The sequence below is a fragment of the Mandrillus leucophaeus genome, unplaced genomic scaffold (assembly GCF_000951045.1).
Source record: "Mandrillus leucophaeus isolate KB7577 unplaced genomic scaffold, Mleu.le_1.0 Scaffold442, whole genome shotgun sequence".
Classification (NCBI taxonomy): domain Eukaryota; kingdom Metazoa; phylum Chordata; class Mammalia; order Primates; family Cercopithecidae; genus Mandrillus; species Mandrillus leucophaeus.
In genome coordinates, this window is record NW_012104721.1 from 390,035 (window position 1) to 408,702 (window position 18,668).

General features: G+C 40.4%; 1 protein-coding gene across 1 annotated transcript in view; it reads left to right on the top strand.

The window, feature by feature from the left end:
- The first annotated feature begins 637 nt into the window (after nucleotides 1–637).
- Nucleotides 638–18,668, top strand: part of VGLL4 (vestigial-like family member 4) — a 156,090-nt gene continuing 138,059 nt past the window's right edge. The window contains exon 1 of the mRNA XM_011994114.1: nucleotides 638–706. Coding sequence (XP_011849504.1) covers nucleotides 643–706 — 64 coding nt within the window. The 5' untranslated portion in view covers nucleotides 638–642. The remainder of the gene's footprint in view (nucleotides 707–18,668) is intronic.

Here is an 18,668-nt window from a genome sequence, read left to right on the forward strand (position 1 = left end):
TTTTAACTTTTATAGTATGCTGTAATTTAAGGAAACAATAAAAATCCAGTCTTATTAAAAAACATGATGCTAGATAAATTGATGATAGGTGGTGATTGTGTACTATTATACAAAACGTGACATTTTAACATAAAGATTCTTATTGGACTTAAAATATCATTTAACCTACCAGTGGGATTCTCACACAGCTTTCCATGAGTATGTGGTGTGTGTTAAGCTGCACCTCTGTTCAGCTGCATCACCACCTCACTGGTAGTGATGCTGTGTTCATAGAGCAGCCTTTGTTCTGAAAACCTTTCTTTTATTGGGCATGTCTATACAGGCATGTTATGCATACACATAAACATAAGCACCAAATAACATGGGCATGAATATTCACAATATCCCTTCTTTTAGTTCCTACATCAGCTGCTTCCTGGAGTTGGCAAAGTTTAGCTTAGTAGACTAAATGGAATTTAACCCTTTTCTCTCTCCCTGAACCAAGCCCATCCTGTTTCTTCATGTGGGAAGAATTTCATCCTTAGAAGAATGATTTGCATTTGGTTGAGGACTCATTCTGTTAATGACTAGGATTCTAAGAGTCTTTTGAATTCTGTTTAAATGATTTTTTCCCCTTTTATTTTTTCCTTCTTCCAACCAGGAATGGAGACGCCATTGGATGTTTTGTCCAGGGCAGCATCTCTGGTGCATGCTGATGACGAAAAACGTAAGTGAGGAGTCTATTATAAAATAGCTTAAGTGCTTTATTGATCCCTTGTCTCCTGCTCCATAACAAAATTACGTGCTTCTCTACATGGTTTTCTGGCTATTTGCTGTTAATTTTGGTGGTTTTCCTTAGAGATAACAGCTTCACATCCTCATTTGTATTTTCAAGAACATGTAAGTCTTTTAACTGGCATTTAACTATGGATACTGTTTTTTTGTTTGTTTGTTTGTTTGTTTTTGAGATGGGATCATGCTGTGTTGTTCAGGCTGGTGTCAAACTCCTGGACTCAAGTATGGGTACTGGTATTTAACTGGTATTTTGTTTTATTTATTTATTTATTTGAGATGGAGTCTTACTCTGTCACCCACACTGGATTGCAGTGTTGCAGTCTCAGCTCACTGCAACCTCCATCTCTCAGGTTCAAGTGATTCTCCTGCCTCAGCTTCCCAAGTAGCTGGGATTACAGGTGCCTGCCACCATGCCCAGCTAATTTTTTTGTGTTTTTAGTAGAGACGGGGTTTCGCCATGTTGGCCAGGCTGGTCTCGAACTCCTGACCTCAAATGATCCATCCACCTCAGCCTCCCAAAGTGCTGGGATTACAGATGTGAGCCACCACGCCTGGCCTTAATTGGTATTTTAACTTTGTATGCTAGAGTTTGAACTGTTAACTGTCGGTCGTTCTTTCCTTCTTAGGTGACTGTCAGTGATCTGGAATGAAGATACCCCTTATGTGTCTCAGATGCTGAGATAAATATGTGTTAGTTGATAGACTAATTGACTAGTAGAGAGCTAGAGATGGAAAAAATCATCGAATGTCATTTATGTCATTGGAATTGTACAGTATGTGTCATAATGGAAAACAGTCATGCAAATTATGTTTGCATTGCTGAGAAAGAGCAAATACTGGGAGAAAAAAATGTTCATTAGTGTAGTTTGAGGGATGGGTGAAAGGAACAATATTGGAAGATTATTCTACAACATTTTAAAGTGATTTTCCTGCTCATCCAACAATATATTTATTTTTAAATGTTCTTGTTCAAAGTTACGGTTACTTGCTAAACAGTATTGTAAGAATTACTGTTTCATGTAGGAACAGTTCTTTTTCTAAGTACTAAAATATTAATAACAACGAAAAATTTAGGTTGAGGTTTTGTACATTATAAGTTCTCGAAGATGAGCTCCTTCCAGTTTAGTCCTTCATGGATTGGCAGACAGCAAGTGCATGTCCTTAAAATCTGAGGTCTGCCTCTCTACTGGCTGTTAGACTTTTATTTTTCTAAGCCTCAGTTTTCTCATTGGTAACATGGAGCAACAATACCTACTTACAAAGTGTTCATGAGGATTAATGGGCTGTGGTGTGTACTGAGCTTACGAATTAGCTTTGATCCTGGTTGGGGCTGCCTTGCCCTCTCTCCTGGCACATTGTTGGCTTCTGATAGTGCTTCTCCCAGTCTTCTGTATTAACACGTGTGTTAGTCCATTGACATTGCTGTAAAGGAATACCTGAGACTGGGTGATTTATTAAGAAAAGAAGTTTAATTGGCTCATGGTGCTGTAGGCTGTCCAAGCATGGCACCAGTGTCTGCTTAGCTTCTGGGGTGGCCTCAGAGAGCTTTACTCCTGGCAGGAGGAGACGGAGAGCAGGCATGTCGTATGTGAGAGGAGGGACAAGAAAGAGGAAGAGGTGCCAGGCTCTGTTAAACAACCAGCTCTTGAGTGAACTAATAAAGTGAGAACTCACTCATCACTGTGCCATTCATGAGGGATTCACCCCACATGACCCAAACACCTCCCACTAGGCCTTGCTTCCAACGTTGGGGATCACATTCTAACATGAGATCTGGAGGAGACAAATATCCAAACCTTATCACCATGCGTCTGTGTCTTCCTACCCTCCCACCACCACCCCTACAAGATCATCATTCTACCAGTGACTGGGTGAGGTAGCTAGTAAGATTTTTTCAACCTCTTGTATAATTCACACTTACTTAGCTTTTGATTGTTGTGAGGATATAACCACCTGATGGTGAGGTATAATTATCCCTTACTAAAGAAGTTGAAGTTGAAGGATGTTAAGTGGGAATCTGAGGAATTGGAGCTCGGGAGACGCAGCTCAGGCTGAAGGCTTTTTATCTAAACAACAACAAAACTCCTTTATTCCTCTAAGATTGCAATACATTGTGATTTTCTACAATTGGAGAGCACCTATCTCCAGCACTGTCAAACAACCTGTGTCGGGGATGTCTTCTGAGCTCATTGCTGTCTTCACCTACCCAGGCTTGGCAGTGCCCCTCCTAAACTGTGGTACCTAAGCAATGATTTTTCTATGTGATCTGATGAGGATTCGGAGGACATTGTGTCCAGGCCTACCACCAGCTTGGTTCTGGCTCAGGAGTTCTTGGGGGTGAAGGGAGAAAAAGGGGTGGGGTGGGCTGTTGCCAGGGCAGGGAGCAGTCACTGTAAGACTGTAGGGAGCAGTGAGGACCCTGGAGAAGTGGCTGACTTGAATAGCTATTTGCAAACTTTGTTGAATACCAATATAGTTAGTTTAGAAGTTTTTATATAAGGTAGTAGTTTGAATTTCTCTCTTTTACAATGCCCAACTTTAGTTAGGATCAATAAAACAAAATACTGTTTATACAATGAAAAATAGAAATAATGACCTCAGGGTAACCCTTTGTGTCTTTGAGTGGGGAGAGTCAAGACTTTCTTCTCTTCTCTTTTGATCATTCTGTTCCAGTTGGAGGCCTATCTAGTTTTCAATTTAGTGAGTGATGATTGAACCCTTACGTATGAGGGGCAGATAAAGATAAAGAAGGGGCAGTCCCTGCCTTCATGGGACTCATGAATACATTTGTGTGCAGACTCTTGTGGCTGTAAAGTGTATAGAAGCGGGGACAAGCACAGTTAGTAATGTAGATACAAGACTCCCTTTGGAACCTATGGTTTGGGAGAGCTGTTTTTGGAGAAACAAAATGATACTGCTAAGGGAGAAAGGAACTCTTAACAGCCCATTGGTGTTTTTGAAGAATGAGGATAAATTCCCATGTAAGGCTCTAACAAATCAGAGAATAGTCTCATTCTCCTTTTTTTAAATTTTTTTTTTTTGAGATGGGACTTGCTCTGTCACCTAGGCTGGAGTGCATTAGTGTGATCTCAGCTCATTGCAACCTCTGCCTTCCAGGCTCAAGTAATCTTCCTGCCTTAGCCTCCTGAGTAGCTGAGATTGCAGGCGTGTACCACCACACCTGGCTAATTTTTCTTTTTCTTTTTTTTTTTTTTTTTTGTAGCGATGGGGTTTCATCATGTTGCCCAGGCTGGTCTCAAACTCCTGGCCTCCAGCAGTCCACCTTGGCCTCCCAAACTGCTGTGATTACAGGTGTGAGCTACCATGCCTAGCCGAACATTCTTTTGACTCTAATGACTCCAGCTGCTTTAGGGATGGGCTGGCATAATTCTCGAATCCCTTGTGTCATGGTTTCAGCTTCTTAGGGTCATTTTTTACATTTGAGTAAGAGGAAAACAGTTCAAAGCTGTCTTTAATTATTATTAACATTTTTGGGAGACTTTTCTTACTGTTGTGTTCTGTGTACCACTCTTAAGTATGCAGAGCTCGAAAACCAGGCATTGTATTTTCTTACCTAATTCATTAATTATGTGTTATTATGTAAGTGGGTGAAAAGTCAAAAAATTTATAGACAAAGTTGAACATTAGATTTCAGTGTCTTTCAGTTGATTTCTTAGACTTATTTGGGCTGGTTCAGCCTGACTCAGCTTTCTCTGCCCTACATTAATTCTATTTTAGCTTTTGTTGTAAATTGCTCTCAGACTTTAGGGGAGGTTAACATTCTCCTCAACACTTTAAAAAAGCCTTGTGAATGTAATCTGATTTGGGCCTCTTATTACAAACAGAAAAATGTTCTACTACTTGAGATCAGTTTCCCAACTCATCAAGGTGACCTAAATGATTCTCTTTTCCTTTGCTCCTGGAGAACTGAAAACTTGGGCATTTTTGAGGATGTTATTGTTTCAGCATTTTGAAGGGAACAGTACCTATTATGACTTGAGTCTGTAATACCGATAGTATTAAGGCTTCAGTGTGTCTACTAGTGGAGAATAAAAGAAATATCTCAACAGTATACTGTAGAGCTAAAATAAATAGTAAAATGGTGGTTTTGTAGTAACACAATAGTCACTTATCTGGATGGCCTAGAAGGGATAAATTTACTTAAAATAATCTTTCCACTGCTCATGAGACATTGATGTAATCAGTGTCTAGGGTAACCCTGGAAGGTACTGAATGGAAATACAACTTGAGATTGGTGTTCTTCCTTGTGCTTGAGGAACCTCTCCTTTCAGTGGTTGGTGATACTGGTGCTGGGAAGTCCCAACTTTTTTCCAGCTGGTTTTTTTTGGGGACAGAGTTTCGCTCTGTCGCCCAGGCTGGAATGCAGTGGTGCGATCACGGCTCACTGCAATCTCTGTCTCCTGGGTTCAAATGATTCTTGTGCCTCAGCTTGCTGAATAACTGGGACTACAGGCATATGTCACCATGCCCAGCTAATTTTTTGTGTTTTTGTAGAGGCGGGGTTTTACCATGTTGCCCAAGCTGGTCTTGAACTCCTGAGCTCAGGCAATCCACCCGCCTTGACCTCCCAAAGTGCTAGGATTACAGGTGTGAGCCACTATGCCAGCCTCCAGCTGTTTCTTTTTTCTTTTTTTTTTTTTTTTTAAGATAGAGTCTTGCTTTGTTGCCCAGGCTGGAGTGCAGTGGCACTATCTCGGCTCACTGCAACCTCCACCTCCTAGAGGTTCAAGCAATTCTCCCTGCCTCAGCCTCCCAAGTAGCTGGGATTACAGGTGCCCACCACCATGCCCAGCTAATTTTTGTATTTTTAGTAGAGATGGGGTTTCGCCATGTTGGCCAGGCTGGTCTTGAACTCCTGACCTCAGGTGATCCTCCTGCCTCGGCCTGCCAATGTGCTGGGATTACAGGCCCAGCTGTTTCTTAATAGGGTAAATTGATGAAAATGGGAGGGCAAGGTGCTTGGTGCTAATGTATAAAACAACACCTTGGCATGTCTTTAACATGATATTCCATTTTATTGCAGTGTTTACAAAATCGTTATGTTTGGTTACCATATCTTCTAATTTTAAGATCTAATTGCATCCGCTGACTTCCTCACTTAGATTAAAATAATTTTAAATTAAAACTTTGAGGGTTTTGGTGGAGAAGATAGTGCTTTTGAATGAATATGCAGATGATCAGAAAGGCTGGACGGAGCTGGTATGAGTGATGTGGCAAGGACAGCAGATTTTGCAGGGGTTGCATTTGCATCTGCCCCAAGAAATTCACTAATTCCTTGTTTGGAGATGATTATTGAAGGTTGACTAATTGATGAAACATTGATTACCATAATCCTTTCAAGTAAGCATTCCTAAGAGCCCAAGCTTTTATTATTATGGGGACACATGGCCCCCTTATATGGAATATGTTGATATTTCTAGGTTGTAGTCGATATTTGCCTTAAAAAAGGAAAGCAAACTAGATCAGATTAATGATAACGTAATGTTTAGTTGCACTTATATACTGTTTTCTCTGATTGATTTCTTTCCTCAAGATCATGATGACTTCTGGTCAGCTTGTGCATCAACCAGGTGAACCTCTTATGGGATTTGCTCCTGTGTCTAGTTCAGCTGGGCCCACTCCTGATTTTTCTGTCTCTTTCTCTCTCCTTTTCTCTGAGCATCTAATACTGTGGCTTTTGAATATTGTTGACTGTGGCACACAGTGAAAAAGCATTTTAGGCTGAGCATGGTAGCTCATGCCTGTAATGCCAGCACTTTGGCAGGCTGAGGAGGGAGGATTGCTTGAGCCCAGGAGTTTGAGACTAGCCTGGGAAAAACAGAAAGACCTCATCTCTCCAAAAAGAAAAAAAAAAAAAAAAAATTAGCTGGGTGTGGTGGTGTGTGCCTATAGTCCCATCTACTCCAGAGGCTGAGGCAAGAGGATGGCTTGAGCCCAGGAGTTGAAGGCTGCAGTGAGCTATGATTGCGCCACTACCCTCAGGCCTGGGCCACAGAGCAAGACCCTGTCTCAAAAAAGCCATTTCATATTGCGATCTTCATATACGTATACTGAGATAACCAATCCAGAAGTTTTAAGAGACAGTACTGGCTCACGTGGTGGCTTACACCTCTAATCTCAGCACTTTGGGAGACCAAGGTGGGAGGGTCACTTGAGCCCAGGAGTTTTGTGACCAGCACAGGCAACAAAATGAGACCCCCATCTCTATAAAAAAATTTTAAAATTAGGTGGGCGTGGGTGGCACATACCCGGCGGGGTCCCAGCTACTCGGGAGGCTGAGGTGGGAGGATCACCTGAGCCTGGGAGCACTCGCCTGCAGTGAGCTATGATGGTGCCACTGCGCTCCAGCCTAGGCCACAGAGTGAGACCCTGTCTCTAAAATATGTTTAAAAAAATAAATAGGCCACAGAGTGAGACCCTGTCTCTAAAATATGTTTAAAAAAATAAAAAGAGGACACAATGGTTACCCTTACTTTGCACAGTGCAGTTTGATGTGTCTTTTCTGGTCTGCACTCTATTTAAATAGAAGTTGAGTCATGGCTCCTTACATTGATTTTAGGGTCTGCTAATGCATTGGAACCCACAGTTTGAAAAAACATGATTTGGTTTACATCTCCTTCATGGGATAAACTTACTCCTGGCTTCTCTGTTGTGCGTACTGGGATGATCGGACTGCTACATGGACCATGAAAATAAAAGGAGCCGGTAATATTCAGACATGCTGGAGTAGATCAGCATCTCCAAGGCAGACTTGATTGAGGCATGGCACAGCAAAGGGGCAGGCATGCCCCAGAGCACAGGAGGGAGACAAATAGCTTTCACGAAAGGGAGTGACCATTTTCTAGAGTACTGACTCGAAAACCCGGGAATAATATAGGCTTAGAATAGGGAGGAACTGCCTCTAATGGAGTAGTTGTGTTTGCTTGTGATCAGAGTGCCAAGTCCTCTGGTGCCCTGGAAAGAGAACAACATACTGATGTCATTCCTGCCCATTCCCCTTGGAGTCTTGGTGTTAAGTCTGGTTTTCCCTTCGTGAGGGAAGGAGCACTGTACTCTTGTTTTCTAGCAACTGTGTGTGCAACTCTGGGAGAATTTCTTCAGGAAAGCCCAGACGGGAAGTGCAGTTGTTGTTTTGTTGTCTGTGTCTGTCTGTGTCTCTGTGTATTTTGAGGACTCCTGGTTTTGTAAAGTTGCACTTTAGAAAAGTTAGGTCTAAAAATAATGCTCAATATAACATGGCCTTTGTATCCTTTTTGTGCCAACTCTTCTGTAGTGTTCATTAAGGACTTCCTTCGGTGATCATTTCTGATAATTTGGAGGCTTATCTGATCACTGCATCAGTGAGTTTTACTTTCATATCCTAAAATACCAGAGGGTTGTGCTATGCATTTTCATCCATAAGAGTGGCTTGCTGCCATCCGCAATCCTCAGAGAGGAGACGGGGTACTTGCAGGCATTCTGACAAAGCCTTCTCAGGTGCATCTGACATTAGGTCCCTTTCCCCACACGAGTCACTGGTCTAATGATACTCCTAGGGGAACTCTGGATCTGAATCTTTAAGTGCAATCTCTCTAGTTATGAGAAGCTGTAGTTCTTTGGCTACCACATGTCCTTTAACCAGATTCATCAGTTGTTTGTATCTCCCCCTATTTCCTTCATCATGCACATGTTCTCTCTGTCTTTCTGTACATGTGTTATATATATACATATATACACACACACACACAGGTATGTATATATATTTGCATATTTTTTTCCTGAGATATATGAGAGTAAGTGGGCAGTATCATTCCTCTTTACTCCTAAAGAATTCAGTGTGCATTTCTTAAGAATGAGAACATTCCTGGGCCGGGTATGGTGGCTCACACCTGTAATCCCAGCACTTCGGGAGTCCTTGGTGGGTAGATCACGAGGTCAGGAGTTTGAGACCAGCCTGGCCAAGATGGTGAAACACTGTCTCTACTAAAAATACAAAAATTAGCCGGCCGTGGTGGCGGGTGCTTGTAATCCCAGCTACTCAGGAGGCTAAGGCAGGGAATTGCTTGAACCTGGGAGGCAGAGGTTGCAGTGAGCCGAGACTGCACCACTGCACTCCAGCCTAGGCAACAGAGTGAGATTCCATTTCAGAAAAAAAGAATGAGAACATTCCCTTACATAAGTACAATATGATTATGATTATCTTTATTATGTTACTTGAATATATAAAGCACAAAAAATCGACCTGGCCTTTATTCTGGTAGTTTCTTTATAACTTCATAACTACAATACACATTTATAGATTAAATATAGCCAATAAAAGCTAGCCATGACACAGTAGATGAAGATCTGCTACAACCAAGCCTCTGTTCCACGACTGCGGCATCTGCTGCCAGCCTGCTGGATTTGATTCTGTAATGTTAGCCTACCTGTCATGCCACTTGCCCTTTAATGCAATTTCCCCTCCACTTTCATCCTGCAAACTCTTGTAAAATTTTTCATCATACAGATTGTGGTGACATAATTTGACTATTTCTTAGTGCAGATGCCTCAGTTTCATATTGGGTTTGTCTCTGTCCTTTTTTCTTTCTTTTATTTTGAGACAGTGTCTCACTGTTGCCCAGGCTGGAGTACAGTGGCGCAATCTTGGCTTACTGCAACCTCTGCCTTACAGATTCAAGCAATTGTCCTGACTCAGCCTCCCCAGTAGCTGGGATTATGGGTACTGGCTGTCATGCTCAGCTAATTTTTGTATTTTTTAATAAAGGCAGGGTTTCACCATGTTGGCCAGGGTGGTCTTGAACTCCTAACCTCAAGTGATCCACCCGCCTTGGCCTCCCAAAGTGCTGGGATTACAGGCGTGAGCTGCCGCACCTGACCTCTTTTTTCATTAGACTGGAAAAATACAAACATAGTCACTGAAATTATATAGCAATACTTGGTGACAAAATAGCTAGCCATCTGATTCAGAGGATGCTTATGTCAAATTTTAAAAAAGATTCTCCATGAAATAATGAAAGTAAAAATTTCTCATGAACTCCTTAGCGTTTGTCTGGGGACCTCAGTTTAAGGATTATAGTATCATCTCATTCAGCTCTCAGAACACCCCTATTAAGTAGGTGCTATAATTAGTCCCATTTTATAGATAAGGAAACCGAGGTTTATAGGGCTTCTGTAGTTTGCCCAAGTACACTTAGCTGGTCGTGGCAGTGCTGAGAATTGAACGGAAGCAGCCTGACTGTGAAACCTAAGCCCATAATTCTCTGCTGTCTGCCCAGAGGACGGGAAAGACTTTTCTGCTGATTAAAAAAAAAACAACAAAATAAAACTCCTCTATACTACCTTCGCTAATCTATCAGTAAAGAGATTTTCATTTGGAAAAGGCTTCCTAGCTGATAAAATAGCATTTCCAAAACATTAACTAGCTATAACCAGCCGTACGTTCAGGATGTGTGGTGGCATGTGCTCGGGGACTGTCCTTCGTCCCCCGTTCATGGCTCTGCCATCTTGTGTGTGTGATGGCTCAGGTGCGCACTGCCACAGGACTCCCCTTCATATGTATGGAGTTTTCTTTCCCAGTAAGTACCTCAGCTAACTGAACATATCAGGTGAAAAGGGCTGCTTTACCAGGTAACGAGAGCCCACTTTGCCAAAGCGTTTAATTAGAAACAAGATAACCCTTGTTCAGAGGGAACATAGAAGGGATTGTCATAGGGAGGGTGGCCAGACTTGAAGGATGGCCTGAGATGCTGTGAGTCTATAGGAGATCCTTGCCTGTTGAAGGCGAGAATCCTGCTCCCTTCTGCTTTTGTATTCCAAGCATCTACCATTTGGTGCAGATGGTGGGCATTTAGTAAACATTTATTGGTAATGAAGTAGCCCCTGGAGGGAGACTTACCTCTAAGGAGTTAATTTATTAAACACTAGCAGAAATGACTCATTGTAATGATCACTGTTACTATTAATAATACACAAATTTCAAGGAATACTATTTCTATTTGATAATACTTTGTAGTTTACAAAACATTTTCATTTACTTTTTTTTTTGTTTTTGAGACAGGGTCTCGCTGTGTTGCCCAGGCTGGAGCGCAGTGGCACAGTCTTGGCTCACTGCAAGCTCCGCCTCCCAGGGCTCAAGTGATCCTCCCACCTCAGCCTCTTGAGTAGCTGGAACCACAGGTGCACACCACCACGCCCAGCTAATTTTTTGTATTTTTGGTGGAGACAGTCTCGCCATGTCTCCCGGGTTGGTCTTGAGCTCCTGTGCTCAAGTGATCCGCTGCCTCAGCCTCTCAAAGTGCTTGGATTACAGGTGTGAGACCCTGCGCCTGGCCTATTTTCATTACTTCTTAGAGCAAGAGCCTTTGCAGTAGACTGGGTAGGGGAGGTATCAGAGGAAAAGTTAAGAGAAGAAAAATTAGGAGAAGCTGGATGACTAATGCAAGATTAAAGTAATATAAACATCCCCCCCTCCAAAAAAAACAACCAACCCAAACAAACCTCTGTCTTCTTTCCTCCTTTGGTGCTGGGGCACTGAATTGTGCATTGCTGCTGGGGTCATCAGAACAGTAGTTCCCAGGTGAGTGCTGGCAGCTGTGGATAGTGGAGTGTTTCAGGCACCACAGGGGAGCACTCCTCCTCTGACTGGACCATGTTCCTAAGCTCCCCTTGGTTTTAATATAAGCACTGATATTACTGTCCTTTCTAAAGGTTGGCGCTTTCAGTTACTTCCCTTTTGTGAACAATGACATCAAAAAATATCATCTCCCAGTAGTCTATTCTAATTCAAAAAGCTTCATAAAACATCAGGTGGGTTAGTGTTAGGTGCTTATTTAAGCCATTCTCTAGATGGGGGTATCCAGGGCTAGACATCTGGCCTTTCATCAGAAGGGCTGCCCTCCAGAGACAGCTACTACTAGTGTCTGTGCTATTTTTATGGTTTTATATCAGATCAAATTAGCATAATAAATGTTAGAAATTGGATATCCACTGGTGAAAATAACATGCCTTGTTAATTAGCATAATGGATGCTGAAAATAGATTCTTCCACTGAATAGCTCTTTAGACACTCGAGGAGGGTGACTATTTCCTTTAAACAATGTTCCACAATCCTTAGAGATCCATATTTTCCTTCAGTGCACATAAAAGTGTTATGGACGGTTAATGTCATTTGCAATTCAATTTAACATATCAGAGTCAAGAATTTTTGGATGAAGTGGTTCTTTTTTGTTTTTTCATTTGACGCACTTCTCCCTCCCCATCATCTCTTCTCTCTGCATCTTGAGAGTCACTGCCCCAGTCAGTATCTGGTGTGAACATCTCCAGTGCTGTCAACCATCCTGTGTCGGGGATGTCTTCTGAGCTCATTGCTGTCTTCACCTATTCAGGCTTGGCAGTGTCCCTCCTAAAATGTGGTACCTAAGCAATGATTTTTCCATGTGATCTGATGAGAATTAGGAGGACATTGTGTCCAGGCCTACCACCAGCTTGGATCTGGCTCAGGAGTTCTTGGGGGTGAAGAGAGAGAAAGGGGTGGGGCAGGCTGGTGCCAGGGCAGGGAGCAGCCGCTGTAAGACTGTAGGGAGCAGTGAGGACTGAAGGCCCGTAACTCCTGTCCAAGGGGCAGCCACCACTCAGCTCCAGCCACTGTTGTCCATGAGCTGATTGTGCCTGTCATTTCCAGGCATCACCTTGGGAGCTTGAAATCAGCCGTGATGGGAATATTTATACCATGGCAAAGGCTATACAGGTCAGGGGCTTTTGCTTTTGTTTTTCTTCTATAGAGAACCAGTTGTTAACATTTACCAGCACACCACTGGCTCCAGCTTATGATTTCCCATAGGAATGTGGGGCTGGATTTGTCAACTTTTCTGGTTACTCAAGACAAACTGGAAACCTGGATTTTTCTGTAAGACTTTCAGATTTTTAAAATTCCTTGTGAGTGAGACGATAGACCTCTTGCCAGGATTGGTCAGGTAAGTATCTATCTAGTATGTGCTTTTTGTTCTAGTCTCAATACTTCCATTAGTAAAACCAAAAATCACAGCAGATCAAAAAAAAAAAACCTCTTTTAGCTACTCTCCCTCCCTCACCATACTTGTGAGTTACTGTAGCAATTCTGTAAGAGCTGAAAAGGTAGGATGTAACATGACACCATCTTCTACATCTGTCATTATCTCTGTGTGGAAATTAATTTAGATATGTGTGTAGTTTTTTCCCATTCAGATTTTCTGTTTTTAAAAGACAAAGTCCCCATCTTTTCTTTGTATTTTTTTGCTTTCTTGAAGATTGATGTTATACATTTATGAAATAGTTGTTGACTTGGCATCTGATGTGCATATAACGTGTAGAAGCAATATATTTGGGGTTTATACTTTTATAGAAATCAAATCAAGCTTGAAAAATCAAACTTACATCCTTAGTGGCTTTAGATTTATTGTAACTGCCTTTTTATTGGATCAAACTTTTGATTTCTTGTAAATAAATAAATCTTTACATTTGAAATCTGGTGAAGTATCATTTATTCTTCTAGGACTGCCTATCTCATCAAACCTTACATATATGTGGTTTTTTTCTCTCTTTGGAAAATGTTGCTTAAATGTCTTTTCTTTTGTGGACCTTACCTTGTTTAACTAGACTGCGGTTACTTTTAAAATGAATTCAAGAGGCCAAAAGTCTGTTCTGTTCGCTAGCAAGCAGAGTGAAGAGGAATATTTTTCAGTTCCCTAGCAAATTACTAGTTTAGGGTGCTTTGAATAAAGCCTTTTAAATTAGAAAAAAATATTTAGGCATTCAGGAGGACAGTCTGGATTTTTAGAGTAAAATGGCAGACTGAACACATGCATCCAGCTTCCCTCTTGCCAAAAATATTTTTAAATAACAAAAGGTGAATATTTTAAAACATCTGTAACAGTATTAGAAAATTTGAAAGGATGCCTACCTCTAGTAAACTAAAAGTTATGAAGAATTCCTGGAAGACTGAAAACAGATGGTATTATATTGACAAAAGGAAAACAAAAACAAAACAATTGTAACTCAAAACACAGGTGCAGAAGAAAAGGGGGGAATTAAGAGCTGAGTTTACAGTGACTAACAGCCACCAACAGGAAGGGGTCCTAGAGTAATATTTAGGAAATCAAAGCATTACATTTATACAACGGTCTCTGGCTAAAAACTGAGAACTGTGTCTGGGGAGGGATCCTTGAGTGGGTGTTGGGGCGTGAGAAAGAAGCCGAGCAGAGCGTCAGATCCCTGTGGGCTCCCGCAATAACAAGGGTCCTGGGAAGGAAGTGTGGGCTCTCTAGCAGGCAGTGTCTGTGAATGTCCTTCACCACTGGAGGAGAGACTGTTTGGGAGATTTGGTGTTTGTCCCCCACTCTGCCTCCCTGCTTGTCTACTTGTATACCTTAAAGCAAAGCCCATCACTGGACACTTTCTGTCATCTTACACAGAGCCTGCAGATAGCTGGCCTTCCCCAGGACAGCGTTAATACCAGACAGGAAGCATGCGGCGGTTTCTCTTGTTGATTGGCCCAGTCTTTCATTCCAAAGTGTGAATGCACATCAAAGGATCACCAGACATTTGAGGAGAATAAATAGTATGAAAGAAAAGGCCCAGAGTAAGCAGACTTTGGGGAGCATAGCAGAAGCTAAAAACATGTTAGTCAGTATCTTCAAGGAGATTTGAGCTACTGTATAATAAATCTAAGTAGCCTGCTGTGAAAAAAGATCATTTAGAACAACAAAGTTCATGGATATTAAAAATGTGATGATTGAACTTAAAAGGTTAACTAGGTTGGCTTGAGAAGCAAATAGAATTAAAGACAAAATTAGCGATATGGAAGATAGATAGCAAAACACTGCAGAATGATCAAAAAGTCAGAGATGGGAAGTAGGACAAGGAAAGGAACAGGCATGGAGATCAACCCCAGAGTCTTAACATGCATCAGATGCATGTTCTGGTGGGCTGAGGCCAAGAAACAATGAGAAGAAGATGCATTTATTAGAAAAATGGGAAGTAAGTGAACCAAAGGAACACCCTCCACTACAACAAGACAAACCCAAAGCAAAAAGAAGAGAACTTTTTCCCTCTGTTTTCAGTTAGAACATTTTTTCATTGTACTGAAATTTTGTATTTTTTGACCAGTATCTCCTCAATCCCTCCAAAAGAAAAAAAATTGATCTCTACTTTTATCTTTTTTTTTTTTTTTTGAGATGGAGTCTCGCTCAGTCCCCAGGCTGGAGTGCAGTGTCATGATATCGGCTCACTGCAACCTCCCTGCGGCTCCCAGATTCAGGCAATTCTCCTACTGTAGCCTCCCGAGTAGCTGGGATTACAGGCACCCACTATCATGCCCGGCTAATTTTTGTATTTTTGTAGAGACGGGGTTTCACCATGTTGACCAGGGTGGTCTTGAACTCCTGACCTCAGGTGATCCACCCGCCTCGGCCTCCCAAAGTGCTGGGATTACAGGCATAAGCCACCATGCCCAGGCTACTTTTATCTTTATAAATGAAGATAAACCAATAAACCTAAAAATTATAACCAAAAACTGACAAGCAAAAACTGTTTTCTAAAATAGAACAATAAATTAAACAAACCTTAACCTGAATTCATTAAGAAAAAGAAGAAGAAAGTGTGTAATTACAGAACATTAGAAACAAGAAAAGGGACATTACTGTGTATATAGATGAGAATACTATACAAATATATGCACACGTGACCAAAAAATGAAAAATATAGATGAAATAGATGATTCTGTTTGAATCAGAAAGAGGTTGAAAACCTAAATTGGTCAATAATGGTAAAAATTTAACAAGTAGTCAGAGATGTGAGGCCCATATGGTTTTATAGGTGAATTTTACCAAATCTTAAAGAAACAGATTTCCCTATGTTATAAGACTGTTTTATAGTATAGCACACTTTCTAATTCTTTCTGTGAGGCTAATACAACATGATACTAAAGCTAAATAAAACACAAAGTGTATGTATATAAAATCAAGTACATAGATATGAGAGTACAAAGTTAAATAAAATTTCAGGCTGGCAGTTATATTGAAAGAGTAACATATCCCATGTGCAAGTAAGCTATTTGCATCACAAGAATGCAAGGATGTTTCAATAATAGTAACTTTTGTAGTGTAATAAATTATATTACTTTAATAGATTAAAGGAAAAGTTCATATATTTATGACAGAAGTCTAAAAAAGTATTTCATGAAATTCAGCACCTATTTATGATAAAAACTCTTAGTAAGATGTAAATCAAAAGAAACTCTCTTTAATTGATAAAATATATCTGATAGAAACTTACAATGAATATGTTTAATGGTGGAACAAATTAAGTTAGGAGCAAGACACAATTCAAGTAGCATTGAACTTGACGTTCTAGCTAGTGATTTTTCTTAAAAAAAGGATATATAAAAACTGAAAAGATATAGGAAAAACTATAATTTTCAGGTGTCATAATAGTCTACCAGAAAATCATAACAATAAATGGGGGAAAACCTCCTAGGACTAATTAGAGACTTAAGTAAGGCAGCTGGTTGTAAGAGTGATATGTAAAAATCAATATTATCTCTCTTCACTTGAAATAACCAGTTAGAAATTATCTCAGAAGTCTCAGGGCTGGATACAGTGCCTCACACCTGTAATCCCAGCACTGTGGGAGGCTGAGGTGGGAAGATTGCTTAAAGCCAGGAGTTTGACACCAGCCTAGGTAACATAGCAAGAACCACATCTCTTAAAAAACAAAACAAAACAATACAAAACAAAAAAACATGTTAAGACCTTTGTGAATAAATCATAAAACTACTGAAATAGAAATGTAGGCATTTCTACATAGGAAAATTCAGTCAAAGATGTCAGTTACATTCAAATTAATCTATACATTGAATATATCCTAATTGGAATATCAAAAGTATTATTTTTAATTGATAAGCTGATTCTGAAGTTTACCTGAAAATTTTTGAAAGAAAAGAGGTGGGGAGGGAAGGCAGTTGCTTGCTTATTTTAATATCAGACATTAAAACACTTTATAAATTTTATTACTATGAAGTAGTTGGAATGGGATAATACTGACATAGGGATAATTACAGCAGTATTTCTTAAACTTTTTTGGGCGACAAATCCATGGTAACAAATGTATTTTACAACTCAGCCAACTCTACACACACATAAACACACACACACACACACACACATAAATAAATTTCATGGGGTAGTACTTTACTATGTTAGAAGTATTCTAGTTTCTATCCTCTTCTACTGCATTAGAAGATAACAACAATAATGGTGGTTATAATCTTTTTCTTTTTTTTTTTTTTTGAGGCAGAGTCTCGCTCTGTCGCCCAGGCTGGAGTGCAGTGGCGCCATCTCAGCTCACTGCAAGCTCCACCGCGCCCGGCTAATTTTTTTCTATTTTTAGTAGAGACGGGTTTCACCGTGGTCTCGATCTCCTGACCTTGTGATCCGCCCGCCTCGGCCTCCCAAAGTGCTGGGATTACAGGCGTGAGCCACCGCGCCCGGCCAATCTTTTTCAGCTGATTTTAGGAACCACCAATGGATTGTGCCTTATTGTTTGAAAAATGTTGAGATAGAATAAATGAAACAGAATGGAGCTCAGAAACATGTATACACATGAGATATAGGAATTTATATATCATAGGGACAAAATTCAAAATCCATGGAGGAAGAATAAGTGATTAAAAAATTGTTTTTTATTGTGATGAAATACACATAACATGAAATTTACCATCTTAACCATTTTAAGCATACAGTTCAGTGGTATTAAATACATGTGATGGGCAACCATCACCACCACCATCCATAACTCTTTTCGTTGTGTAAAACTGAAACTCTACATCCCTTGAACACGTAACTCCCCATTTCCCCATTTCCCAGCCCCTGGCAACCACCGTTCCACTCTGTCTAGGAATGTGACTATTCTGGGTACTTCATACATGTGGAATCATACAGCATTTGACTGTTTGTGACTGACTTATTTCATTTACTATAATATCCTCAAGGTTCATCCATATTGTAGCATATATCAGAATTTCCTTCATTTATAGGATGAAATAATATTCCATTGTATGTATAGGCCACTGTTCATTTATCTGTGGATGGACAGATCAACAGACCCAAGTGAATAATGCTGCTATGAACATGAGTGTGCAAATATTTTTTTTGAGAGCCTGCTTTCAATTCTTTTCGGTATACACCCAGAAGCAGAGCTGCTGGATCATATGGAAATTTTTAAAACATTTTTTGATTAACTGCCCTCCTGTTTTCCATAGAGACTGGACCATTTTACATTCCCATACACAAGGGTTCCAATTTCTCCATATCCTCACCAACATTTGTTATTTTGTTTTTTAAACAGCAGCCATCCTAGTAAGTATGAGGTGGTATCTCGTTGTTTTGATTTGTATTTGCCTAATGATTAATGATGTTGAGCATCTTTTCATGTGTTGGCTATTTGTATATCTAATTTGGAAAAATGACTGTTTAAGTCCTTTGCCCATTTAAAAAACCTTTTTTTTTTTTTTTTTGAGATGGAGTCTTGCTCTGTCACCCAAGCTAGAGTGCAGCAGTGCGATCATAGCTCACCACAGCCTTGACCTCCTGCTTTGCCCATTTTTGAGTTGTTTGTCTTTCTGTTGTTGAGTTGTAACAATTCTTTATTCTGGCTACTAGACTCTCAGCAGATGAAGGATTTGCAAATATTTTCTCCCATTTTGTAGCTTATCTTTTCACATTTCTGGGTATATACCCAAAGGAATATAAATCATTTTACCATAAAGACACATGTGAATGTTCATTGCAGCTCTGTTCACAATAACAAAGACTTGGAATCAGCCTAACTGTGCATCAGTGACAGATTGCATAAAGAAAATG